This window comes from Lactuca serriola, chromosome 4, assembly GCF_051521515.1.
Source record: "Lactuca serriola cultivar US96UC23 chromosome 4, Lser_US96UC23_V15, whole genome shotgun sequence".
NCBI lineage: Eukaryota > Viridiplantae > Streptophyta > Magnoliopsida > Asterales > Asteraceae > Lactuca > Lactuca serriola.
The window spans coordinates 54120147-54133179 of record NC_136411.1 but is presented as its reverse complement, the minus strand read 5'-3'; the positions used below and the strand labels follow the sequence as shown (position 1 = coordinate 54133179).

The 13033-nt window shown below is 39.2% G+C and overlaps 1 protein-coding gene across 1 annotated transcript; it reads left to right on the top strand.

The window, feature by feature from the left end:
• The first annotated feature begins 5450 nt into the window (after positions 1-5450).
• On the top strand, positions 5451-8109 carry LOC145101588 (delta(8)-fatty-acid desaturase-like). Its single transcript, XM_079038814.1, has 2 exons — positions 5451-5772; positions 6542-8109. Exons 1-2 carry the CDS (start codon positions 5742-5744, stop codon positions 7894-7896), a joined length of 1386 nt encoding a protein of 461 aa, XP_078894940.1. The 5' UTR covers positions 5451-5741; the 3' UTR covers positions 7897-8109.
• The last annotated feature ends 4924 nt before the right edge of the window (positions 8110-13033 follow it).

Here is a 13033-nt window from a genome sequence, read left to right as displayed (position 1 = left end):
GCGCAGAATCAATGTCTGCAACCCACCACCTGGCCACAATGGGGTCCTTCGCCCCATGGAAATATGGCGCACCACTGCCCCTGAAGTCCTTAAAGGACAGTGTGCGTGATCCTGACTGGCTGGTCGCCATGTCACTCCTGAACGCCCTGAGGCGATCCTCCATTAACTCAATAATCCCTTCCTTGATCGACCCAAAAATGACCAGGGTCGCATCAAGGATGCCTCTAGTGATCTCGGACGCGATGAGCTCGCGTAGCCTCTCATCCACTGGTTCGGAACCTGAACCCAAACCTGATCCCTCTTCTGAACCGCTAACTGCTGGCCTCAGACGTAGCACCACCATTCTACAATACATAATGACAACCGTCAGTGATACTGATACATCTAGAGGGATCACATCTATCATAAGTTTCCTGGTCTCGTCTCAGCCTTCCTCGACTCAAATACAGATCCTCTGCTTTCAGTAGTACGGGCCCATACTACCTTCCACATCTATCCATACTTTCCTCAAGAACTGCCTTGACTCCACCAAGTCCCTTCTACTAGTACTGATCTCTGCTACTCTCATCCTAGGCTTGCCCTAGGGTACCTTTAATTCCACCCAAACCAGTCCTCAGCTGCCGAAGGCCTCTTTGCAATGCCAATTAGCCACCGTATGGATACAGTCACATGCCACGAGGCTCAGATAATCCTTCGAGTAAGGGACTCATCCCTACAATGGTCAGGACTCAAACAAGAGCTACGCAGTAGGGTCAAATCCAACACTCTGAGATTATCCAACCCTGATAGCATGTGACCTAATGTACCCACCTAATAGCTAACTCCCATCACTCTGAGCCCCACATAGCACAAAGCAAGCAACATTCAGACAAAAATGAAACAAGCTCAAGCAATTATATCCACATAATAGGAATCTGTACTAGCATGCGATATAAGCTCATGTAATCAGGGATAACCTAAGCAGGCTATCCTATCTCTGTCTAATCAACACTATCATGCAACTCAAAAGCACATATAACATGCACATAAGGCATCCTTCCTAGATCCTTAGCCCTAATCTAGCATGTTGTTCTGCTAAAACTGATAATCATAATATAAACTTGTATGGGTACTTTGGGGAAAACTTACTTGAGCTCTGCCGGTCACGCACATCACACACCTTGTTCTTAAAACTTTTTAACTTAGCTTTTAGAAAACCATTTTCTTTGTAAAAATCTTTTAATCCCTCGGTTTGAGTCCAGACATCCCCGAAGGTGTGTCTGAATCCCTCAAACCAGGGCTCTGATACCAACTTGTAACATCCCAAAACTCAAGGCCAATTTTTTTTTTTTGTTTTTTTTAAATAATTTATAACATAAAAACCATTGGTGTAAAAACATTCATAATGATATCTCATGTCACAACTAATATGTCAATAATCCAAAACATGCCACCATAAAACCATTTTGTCAAAAGTAAAATAAATTAGAGTACATTCCCAAGAATCTCATAATGCGGAAATCCAACGTGTGTGTATGATGTGCAGCTACCGCACCAGCTCCTTCCCTTTCGCTGAAGAGGTACCTGAAACAAAATTGAAAACTGTAAGCATGAAGCTTAGCAAGTTCCCCCATCGTACCACATACCATATAATCACATAACATGCATATACTGTTAGGCATATCTGCGTACCCGACCTACCCCTTCGATCCTCTCGACCGGATACTGCCTAGCATATCTTGGTGTTGGCTTCCCCTTCGGTCCTCTCGACCGGATACTGCCTAGCATATCTGGGTGTTGGCCTCCCCTTCGGTCCTCTCGACCGGATAATGGGGACTATTTCACCCCTATACTACTATCACATAACATGTAACACATAATCGTATTCTATCTAGCATGACTGGGTATGACTACCCCCTTTTGGCCCTATCGACCGGAAATCTTGGGGACTATCTCCCCTACTGCTACTAGCATATAACATCATATCATACTAGCACATAACATATTAGGTAGTAGCAAACCTAGATGAATATCACAAAGACAGTTATTTAACATACGACTCCAACTGGTGGGCTGGCATTGGTGCCTTAGACCCACCGTTACTGGAAGGTAACTCACCTCGTAAGGCTGACTGCTGAAAAGCTGAGTGGCAGATGTCTGACTGCTGCTCCGGTGATCCTCCGGCTATAAATCCATAAAACACCTAATCAGAAACTGATAACTACTCTTAGGGTAAATGACTATTTTACCCTTAACCAGGTTAAAGTCAAAGTCAACTTTCAGTTGACCTGACTCGCCGAGTTGGGCCGCCAACTCGTCGAGTCCTTATATGTTCATCTGACCTTCTTCACGCTTCTAATCGTCGAGTTTAGCAATCGACTCGACAAGTCCTCCTTCTAAAATAACCTCGAATGAACCTTCATCTGAATCGTCGAATTGTATGAACAACTTGTCAAGTTCATCCCCATCCCATGAACAAGTCCTGACCTTGACTCGCCGAGTTGTATGAACACCTTGTCGAGTTCATCTTCAATGGGTGGGAGATTGCCTTGGACTCACCGAGTTTGCTCATACGTTCATCGAGTCCTATGAACTCCAGGTCTATGGCTAAGTCCAACACGTTGGGCCACTCCCTTGGACCCTCTAAAACCATTCTAGCACTCAACTGGGTTCCTTTGAACCTTAACAAAAAAGGGAAGTCAAGCCTCGAACTCGCCGAGTTCCAAGAATGACTCGCCGAGTCGAGGTTGTCCAAGTGTTATTTCTCGATTTCTGATGTACAACACTTGTCCAAATGATAGATCTAGGCTCCTAAGATCGATCTAGCACGTAAAGTTACAAACTTACGTACATGCATGGGACTACGAGCTAAAAGACCCTAAAAGAAGCTCTTAAGTTGCATGAGGCTTTCCATGGGTGCAAAGGCAATCCCTTTCTGCCTTCTAACTCCTTAAGGAGTCTGGATCTGAAGCCTCAACCCCCAACCATGCTTGCAATCTTGGTTGGTCACCAAGCATGGCTTATAAAAGCCCTAAATCTCCCTAAAAAGGGATCTAATGCAAGAAGGAGCAATGTGTCGACTTTATACCTTCCAGGGATTGTAGATGATGCACAAGCTTGACTCTTTCTGGTCTCCTCTTGATTCCTCAAGCTTTTCCTTCCTTTTTGCCACCACAAACCACTAAGAATCACCAAAAAGCCCTTAGATCTTTCACAACACAGTTAGGGTTCTAAATGGAGTGTTCTAGGTGTATAAAGGGGCGATGGTGGCTGTATATGGTCGTTTAAATAGGGTGTAAACCCTCAGATTAGGGTTTTGCCCCGCCAGAGCCTACTCGTCTAGTCTTGCCGCCGACTCGAAGAGTCCGTCAGTTAAACCCCGGGTCTAAGCCGCTACTACTCGACGAGTTGGGCCATCAACTCGCCGAGTCTCAGTCCAAAATGCGAAAAATGCTTGAATGAAATACATACCAGGAACCGGGTGCTACATCATGACATGCTCAAATGACTCAATAACCAAAATATGGATGGGAGAAAACCCTAAAACTCCCTCGAATGAGATCTAACAAAAGAAATGGTCAAGATAACAACTTTTTACCTCCAAACAAAAGATGGATGGGATGAAAGCCTCACTCCAAAACCACAAAAAATACTCCAAAAATGGATGAGAGGAGAGGAGAGAAGCTAAAACCGTGAAGAGGGAGGCTAAGGTGCTCCCAAGGGGTTCTAGATGAGATGGTGGCTGAGAAATTTCCTTAAAACATGAATCCTTACCTTTAAATACGTTGAAAACCCTAAAAATCATGGGATTGGGCCTGCCCAACTCCCACTCTGTGGAAGACAATGTCGCTTGCCACACCGAAGGAGCCAATTGCCATGCCGTGGCGCTTTCCAGACTGTAGAAGGCAATAGCCACTCCGTGGCGACAAGTTTTCACCCAATTCCAATCAAAATCCAAACAATCATAACGTCTTCGTTTCAACTCTGTTTTTGGCGATCTTTATATGCACGGAAAGGTATCGACGAGCCCCATAACCTTATCTAATCATTTTTGACTTAATTCCTGTCGAACTAAAATCATAATCCATGCAAGAAACCGAAATATTAATTTTCCCATTTTACCCTTTTTTTTTCAAAGCATAATTCAAGGGCCCTAAATCATTAACCAACATTACCAATAGTCGATAAGGTCTAAACTTTATTCCTTTGAAACCCAAGAGTTTTATGCGATCAAATTACGAACCGCTATCCCGAAAGTTGAAACGTCATGGAAACTAGGTGTTACAATATTAAAAATGTGAAAAACTCATCAATAACTTTCTACTTTGCTTTATTTGATCCAACACTTCTATCACCATTCACTAACAAAAATGAAATGAATTTTACAGGTTTTAATAGGTCTAATAATCTATTTAAACAAGAAAAAAATCCTTATAACATCATAACTTGATCAAATCATGGATTAAAGTGATAATCCTTATAAATTTCATTTTTATGCTTTAAAACTTGAAGATGATCATTAGACTGAATTTTCACCTATATTTTCATTAAGGATATTACAAATCAACTCATAATGATCAAACTACAACCTTTTTAACATGATTAATTTCAAAATCCAATAAACCCACAAGTGTTTTGTTGAATCAAGCTTAAAATCCCATCAAAGCACCAAAAACTTATTTTCAATCGAATGGATAGATCAAACACCGTGATTTGATTTAGAACCATTGTAATCACATCTTAAACAAGATAGTAACTCATAATCGATATGTAGAAATTGAATTCCATTGGCTTCATGGATGAATTATGAATCTAGGGTTGAAATCCACAATGAAGGTTTATAATTTAGAACACCATTTTTGTTAAGGATATGGACTTACATAAATAGATTGGTGTTATAAACTTACAAATTCAACACACAAAATGATCTAATCATGAATTTCATCACATAATCTAGATTTAAAGACTATTGTAGCATCAACTATAAAGAAGAAAACTTCCTATCCTATATTGTTCATTTGAAGATGACAACTAACCAAGAGCTTAATATCCATAACTTTTCCACACGTACAAGACTAGTCCCTCAACTTTCTATTTTTAGCTTTTGATCCCAAAATGACATTCCTAACTCTAAAACTACAACTCAAATCTAAAACGTAATTATCTTAGCAATAAAATCCGAAGACTTAGTTTATCAAGGTAAATCCAACTGATGCCCAAGTTCTAAAGCTCATCCATAGAGGAAAGACTATTTTTTAATGAAAAAAAAAAGATTGCCAGATATATAGTTTAAAGAAATTTATAAATAAAAAATATATATATAATCAAATAATATTATTTTATTATAAAAACTTAAAGGATAAGTCTTTAACATTTTCTGTTAACCGCCAACGCAACCAATGTGCTGTTTATGTGCGTGGGTACGTGGGAAGGTTGTTTCTTGTATAGTTGTATGGAACAGGGATACCAGAGACTGAGGAGGAGTTATCCACTACATTACGCGCTCACCTTACTGTTTCCACGGACCGTTCGATGTCGACCGTTGATTTCTTCTCCCCCAAATAGTCTTTCCTCCTATATAGTGTTATTGCCATTGTAACGTTAGGGTTCAAAAACCCACCGATTCGTATCAACTTCAGAGTCTCCAAATTTCCTCTCTCTTCTTCGCCGGACATTGTGCCGTTGATTCTCTTTCTTCCGTGGAAATCATCGTCGTTGAGGAATTTTGGCGGAGAATTCCTCTGGTTCCTGAAGATTTGACGATGGGTTCTCCTTCCACTTCTACCATTGAAGGTGATATTTGTTTTCACCTATCTATGTTTCATCTGTTTAGTTCCTTTGATTTTTGTCATATTTAGGCAGTTTAGTTACCAATCTAAACACTTTAATCGTTCCACGATCACAATTTTAGCAATATTCTTGAATTCAGCAAGGATAATTATTGTTTTGATCGTTTTAAACTTTATGTGTTCATCGTTTTCGCAATGTCGTTGTTTCGAACATGAAAATTAATTACAATCAAGCGCACCTCCTCTGTTTCTACATCATCATTGAACACACGGTGAAACTACTAATTAGAGAAGATGATTTTGTTGTTCCTGTTTTGTTTATGTGCTTTCCGGGTCGGATCCGGATCCGGACCCGAGATCGTTCCGATTTTAGATTGTTGTTTTTCATCATCGATCTGAATCCAAGCTGTTGTACTATGAACTATAAAAAAAGTGTTTTTCTTAATTTATGTATGAAGATTGATGATTTTTTCTACTATAAGAAGCAAATAATTAATGTTTATTTAGAATTATCTTTTTAGGGAAAGTAAAGTATACCAATCATCTGGCTTCGATTCAAGTTTTGTACTAGAAAATATCTGGTGCTATTCAAAATTCAAATTAAATCTAAAGTAAATCAAGTTTTCACGAGAATAATTCTCAAATAATTCGTTAATAGTATTTAACTATTTATGATAATGAAACATTGACTAAAACCATGAAGAAAACAACTAATTAAAGATTAACCCCAATTCGATAATTTATTAAACAAAAAATTTCCTTTTTTTTTTCAGTGTTGAATTCAGTAACAGATGGAAAGAAGTACATAACATCAGAAGAATTACAAAAACACAACAAGCCAAACGATCTATGGATCTCAATTCAAGGAAAAGTCTACAACGTTACAGAATGGTCCAAACAACACCCAGGCGGCGATACCCCACTCTTGAATCTCTCCGGCCAAGACGCCACCGACGCTTTCATCGCCTTCCACCCCGGCACCGCCTGGGCCAACCTCCCCAACCTCTTCACCGGCTACCACCTCTCCGACTACCACGTCTCAGAAGTTTCTAAAGACTACCGGAAACTCGCTTCCGAGTTTTCCAAATCCGGAATGTTCGACAAAAAAGGGCACGGTGTCATCTACTCTCTTTCCTTTGTCTCTCTCCTCCTTTCCGCCACCGTATACGGCGTCCTATACTCGAGTTCCTTTTCGGTCCACATGCTTTCAGGGGCATTATTGGGATTAGCATGGATGCAAATCGCGTATTTAGGACACGACGCCGGACACTACCAGATGATGTCCACCCGCGGCTGGAATAAATTCGCCGGAATCTTCATCGGAAACTGCATCACCGGAATCAGCATCGCGTGGTGGAAATGGACCCACAACGCGCACCACATCGCGTGTAACAGCCTCGATTATGACCCCGACCTCCAACATCTCCCAATGTTAGCAGTTTCCAACAAACTTTTCACCTCATTAACTTCCGTATTTTACGGAAGACAATTAACTTTCAACCCATTAGCAAGATTCTTCATAAGCTACCAACATTACACATATTACCCAATCATGGCTGTTGCTAGGGTCAACCTTTATCTACAAACGGTTCTATTACTATTATCGAAGCGGAAGGTTCCAGACAAAGTCGCCAACATTCTCGGAACCTTAATTTTCTGGACATGGTTTCCGCTTCTTGTGTCTTGTTTACCGAATTGGGGTGAACGCGTGGCGTTTGTGTTGGTGAGTTTTTGTGTGACGGGGATTCAACATGTGCAATTTACTTTGAATCATTTTGCGGCGAGTGTTTATGTGGGCCCACCGAAGGGAAACGATTGGTTTGAGAAACAGACGGCTGGGACGATTGATATATCTTGTAGTAGTTGGATGGATTGGTTTTTTGGTGGGTTGCAGTTTCAGTTGGAACATCATTTGTTTCCTAGGTTACCTAGGTGTCATTTGAGGTCGATTTCTCCGATTGTTAGGGAACTATGTAAGAAACATGGGTTGCCGTATGTGAGTTTGTCGTTTTATGATGCGAATGTTACGACATTGAAGACGCTTAGGACGGCTGCGTTACAGGCGCGAGATGTTACGAATATGAATCCGCAAAATTTGGTATGGGAGGCTTTTAACACTCATGGTTGAGTTACTGTCAAACGAGTAATTACACTGACACTGTAATCTATTGGGACAGTAATGTATTGGTCAAACGAGTATTGTCCCATGCTATTGGCATCTATCAATAGCTTATTGTGTACGAAATTAAGTTTTTTCTTTTGTTTTTGTTTTTGGATTTTCTTTGTTTGGTAATTATTGTAGATCATTTTATTGATTATTGAATGGTAGATGGTTTGACTATTTGAGTGTGTAGGAGTACAAAATCTTTTAGCGTTAGATTTTTTGTGCTTTTTATAAAGAGAAATTGATGAAAATGAAAGCAAAGAAACATGGAAAAAGAAATTATTTTGGTTATGTTCGGAGTTGGTAAGAAATAGAAGGAAAACTCATTGGCATTCTAGGGAGAGTTTAAATCGGAAGCAAATTATATATGGTCCAACCACATAATTCAATTTTGGTATTTGACAAAATTCATGTGATTGCTGTGATTTATTGGGGCGAACTGCTTTGTAACTGTCTATTTGTTCTATTTTGACTATGATCTAATACTTGTCAAGATTAATTGCATAATTAGAGAAATAAAAGATGTATCTTTGTCACTTTAAAATTTTATAAGCTGGTATTGTATCCTTCTGAAAGGTTTGGTGAGGAATAATGAAATCTTCCTTGTCTTATTTCCCTCTCTTTTTGTTATTTAAAAAAAAAAAAAGATTGAGAACATTTTTTTTTTCTTTCTTACTTCCTTATCTCTCCAAAGTACACGGGGAACACCGTCTCACCTTGTCTCTCTTCTAAAAGTTTGTTTTCGATTTTTATTTAGTTATCACGACTCAAACGTGACGATATATTTTTTTCGTCTAAAATTCTTGGGTGTGATTACTGGCTTATCAAATGTGAACCCAAAATTTATGAATATTTTACGCATACAAGACTAATACTACGACCAGATATTATAATTGTAAATACTATATATATTCATGTTACATAAGAAAACTTCATAAAGAATAGTCGGGAGTTTTCGTAAATTCTAAAGGTAAATAAAATGTAACACCCTTTTCTTTTTAAGTATTTTTAAATAAAGATTTAGGATACTTTTAATAATATTATACAATATTACCAAAACGATGGTTTGTCAAAAAACCCCAATTTCGTTCCCAAAAACATAACGGGTGTAACACTTACATCAACAAACAATAGAATAAACAACAAGATATATGTAATACAAAAGAACTAAGCCTGGTCTCCATCCATCTTGTTGCTATTACAACTCATCCTATGGCTTCGTACCTGATCCTGGAGGGTAAATGACATAGAAAGGTAACGTAGTTTAGAGTCTGTACACATTATAGTAACAATGTTTTTTTCGTATACATTTGTCAATTGAACTTGTTTGACCTGTACATATTAAGGTAATATGACCGATGATCGTAGGTTTTTGCTGATTTGACATATTACGTGACATTATGGTGTATTATGTGGCATTAAATGAAATTACTTGGCATTTTTGACACATTATATGAATGGTAATTGGAATTAGGGCTCATAAACAAACAAAAAAAAAAAAAAAACTCACCGCTTTCATTCCTTTGTTCCATTGTTCCCCGTTCTCTTCGTTCTCAATGTCGAACCTTTGCAATTGAAATCACTTTTTGTTTCTTCGACTGTAATGACGAAGGGATCATCCTCATCGTGGATGTCCACTATAATTGTGTATTTCCCCCCAACCCCCTTGTATATTTCGACCTAGACATCGCATCTATACGAGATGTCGACTTCAACGCTATGGTATTTTCAGATTTCATTAAATTCCTTGAAAAGCTCACAAAGAAGATCAACTGCAATGATGTTTACTACTGTCTTCCACTTGAAAGGTTGAGTGAAGGGTTAGGAGTAATTCAGAATGAAGGAGATTACAGAGAGTTCCTTGAGGTTGGTAATGGAAGCCAACAAAAAAGAATTAATATGTACATTGATTAGTACAACGAACCCATTTTCGATTGGATCGAGGAGGAGAATCTTGATGAATATGATTCGGTTGTAGAGGATGAAGACGAAGTTGATGATTCTACATTTTCAGACGCGTTTTTACCTGACCATGAAGAGGTTGAAGTGGTGTCAACTAAGAAACCACTTGATGATTCATTTCTTAATGTCCTTTGTCCTAACAAGAAAGCAGAAGATGGTTCCGATACAGATGTAACAGACGAAGAAGTTGATGTGAAACCAATGTATCCCGTCCATGATCCAAACCAAAATTGGAAGAAGATGGTTCCTATATTAGGTATGAAGTTTTATGACCCTGATGAGCATAAATGTTTACTGAGTAATTATGTTGTTAGACATGGATACCATTTATGATATGAAAACAGTAATAAGAATAGGTTGTTAGCTAAATGTAGCAAAGGTACAACACATAAATGTCCATTTAAATTCTAGGCCACTTGGAAGAAGGACGAACATTCTTTTCAAATTAAGTGATTGAAAGATGATCACAATTTGTTACACCCCCAAACCGAATTGGTGGAAACATTCGGGGGTGGAGGACGTCATGTATAGTATCATAACAATGCAAAATAGTAAATCAAGCAACAACATCCATTGCATTAAATAGTATAGTTAATACAAGTGAGTTCTTTGTCAAGTTTAAATGACACCAAAAATGAATGTATAACAAAAGAATAAGATGAGTCTTGAGTTCTTCTCTGTCTTCTCAAAAGCTGAACAAGTGTACCTATCTTACTGGTTTACTGAGGATACAAGTTATTTTGAAAAGAGAGCGTCAACATAAAGATGTTAGTGAGATCATAAGCAGTTTAGTGTCATTATGTTGTATTTGTTTCATAAAAAGTTTTGTATTTGTATCATATAAAGGTTTGTATTCGCTTTCCCAGAAAATCCTATATTTTCTGCTTGCAATGAAATGTAGTCTTCTATCAAGACCGCACTGTTTGTGACACAACAAGTATATTGTTGTGCCATGAAGTAGTGGCTCACATTAATGTTATCTTGTTCTTGTTATGTATGTTTCGCTTCTGTTCTAGTTATAGTATGTATGTATGAACTCACTCATGTAGGTTTCACTGTTCTAGAAATAATAAGTAGAAATCCTCTGAACTATACTTATTATAGTTTACTAGTGTGTTTGTTTGAACTGTTACTGATTGTAGAAAAGACACAATTACTCACCAAAAGCAACTAAGTTAAGTATGTAATTTAAAAATGGGTTTAATATTCATGTATGTATTTAATAAGTATAACTATGATTTAACCGACATTCGGACTAGTGATCCTACCCTAAGCCCACAACCAAACAAGGAATGGGAGTTAAGGTATCTAGCAGCAGTCCTAGGTCCGTTAAAGCACACTTATATGCAAATAAATAGACGAATATGATTTGATATAAAAGAAGTTTATAAAAAGTTTTAAAAGAGTTTTCAACAAGTTTTGAGTATAAGAAATTCTTTTGGATGTTGTTTTTACATGTAAATGGTTAACACAATTCCATTGTGTTTTACTTGTATTCTCCCACTAAAATCATTTGAAAGTATTTAAAAGTGTAGTTGTAGGGATATGAACTCATCTGTAGTGATTGATTCGAATGAAAGATCGATATAGGATTCGAAGTATGCTAAGTGAAGTCTCGAGCACAAACGGATCCTATTAAGCATATAATGACACATATATGTATACAATTAGTGTATATAACAACTAACATGCTAGGTTAAACAACCTTAGGACCAAGGAAACACTTGCAATGAAGTGTTACAATCCCAAATGATTGATTTAAGGGAGTTCACGGCAGCACAAGAAGTGTTTACGGCCTTAGGAGGGTTCACGGTCTAAGATCATTTAAAGGGTTTACGGTCTTACAAGGGTTTACGGCCCAAGATCTAATGAAGGGTTTACGGCCGTGAACTCTTGAATATGGTGATGAGAAGTGATGAATCAAGGCTAGATGTAACAGCCCGGAATTCCAAATATTGATATAATTATGATTTTGGGTGTTTTAAGAGGAGACTCGGCGAGTTGGAGCTCAGACTCGCCGAGTAGGATCGCAGACCTGGTCGCGGGTTCGCGACTAGACTCGACGAGTCCGGATATGGACTCGGCGAGTCTGCGCTGTTTAGCGAAAACCCTAACCGTTCAGGTTTGGGACGTATAAAAGGGACTTATTGGCCGTCATTGTTCATTTTAGCATTCTGAGAAGAACCCTAAATCGATTGTGTGCATCTGGAGCAAGGTTATAGGCCATTGTTGATTATAGAAGAGTTGTTGTGCAAGGAAGAGAAGGGCTTGGCTAAAGGAACAGCAAGGGAGTCACGTTCTGAGGATTGGGGACACAGAGAGTACATCATCCAGGTAAGAATTCGAGTTATGTTCTGCTATGTTGATGTGTATATGGATTTAGGGTTTATGGAACCCTTTTGTGACTAGATTGAATGTTACCCTAGTTCCCCAAACGATTGGAACCCTGTATTGGGACCTTTGGAGGTCCAGAATGTCCCATGCCTGAGCATTTCGGGAATTGATGGAGGTTTTGGATTGGAATCCTTATGCCTTAGGTCAAAATGTAATTTATGAGTCATGGAGTGTATTATGAGCACTGAAATGAGGACCTTTCGTGATGGATCAGCCTAGGAAGGCCAGACCTAGGAATGGTCGGAGCAGTTCTGACCTTAGGAAGCAGTTTGAGCGGTTGCATGGCATGGACTCGCCGAGTCCGATGAACAGACTCGGCGAGCAGCTTGAAGATTTACTGGGACTCGTCGAGTTGTTCTTCAGACTCGGCGAGTTGAGTCGGGGTGGCCCCGCGATTCTTCCAGGAGGAACTCGTCGAGTAAAAAGGGGATACTCGACGTGTAGGAAGGGAATCTTAAGGAATCGGTGAGTTAAGGGCGAGTGGACTCAGAGTCGTTGAACTCGGCGAGTCTTGGGGTGACTCGGCGAGTTAGATCGCGGGTTGAGTGAAGTTCTGAGTATGGGGACTCGGCGAGTCATAGGGTTGACTCGGCGAGTAGGGTCAGTCAGGGGTTGACCTTGACCTTGTCTTTGACCAAGGATTGACCAGTGGTTCTAGGGGTATTTTGGTAATTGTTGTTTATTGTTTGAGTTCAGTGCATTGGTGGCTGTCCAGAGGTGGAGATCGTATCAGTGATCGGAGCAG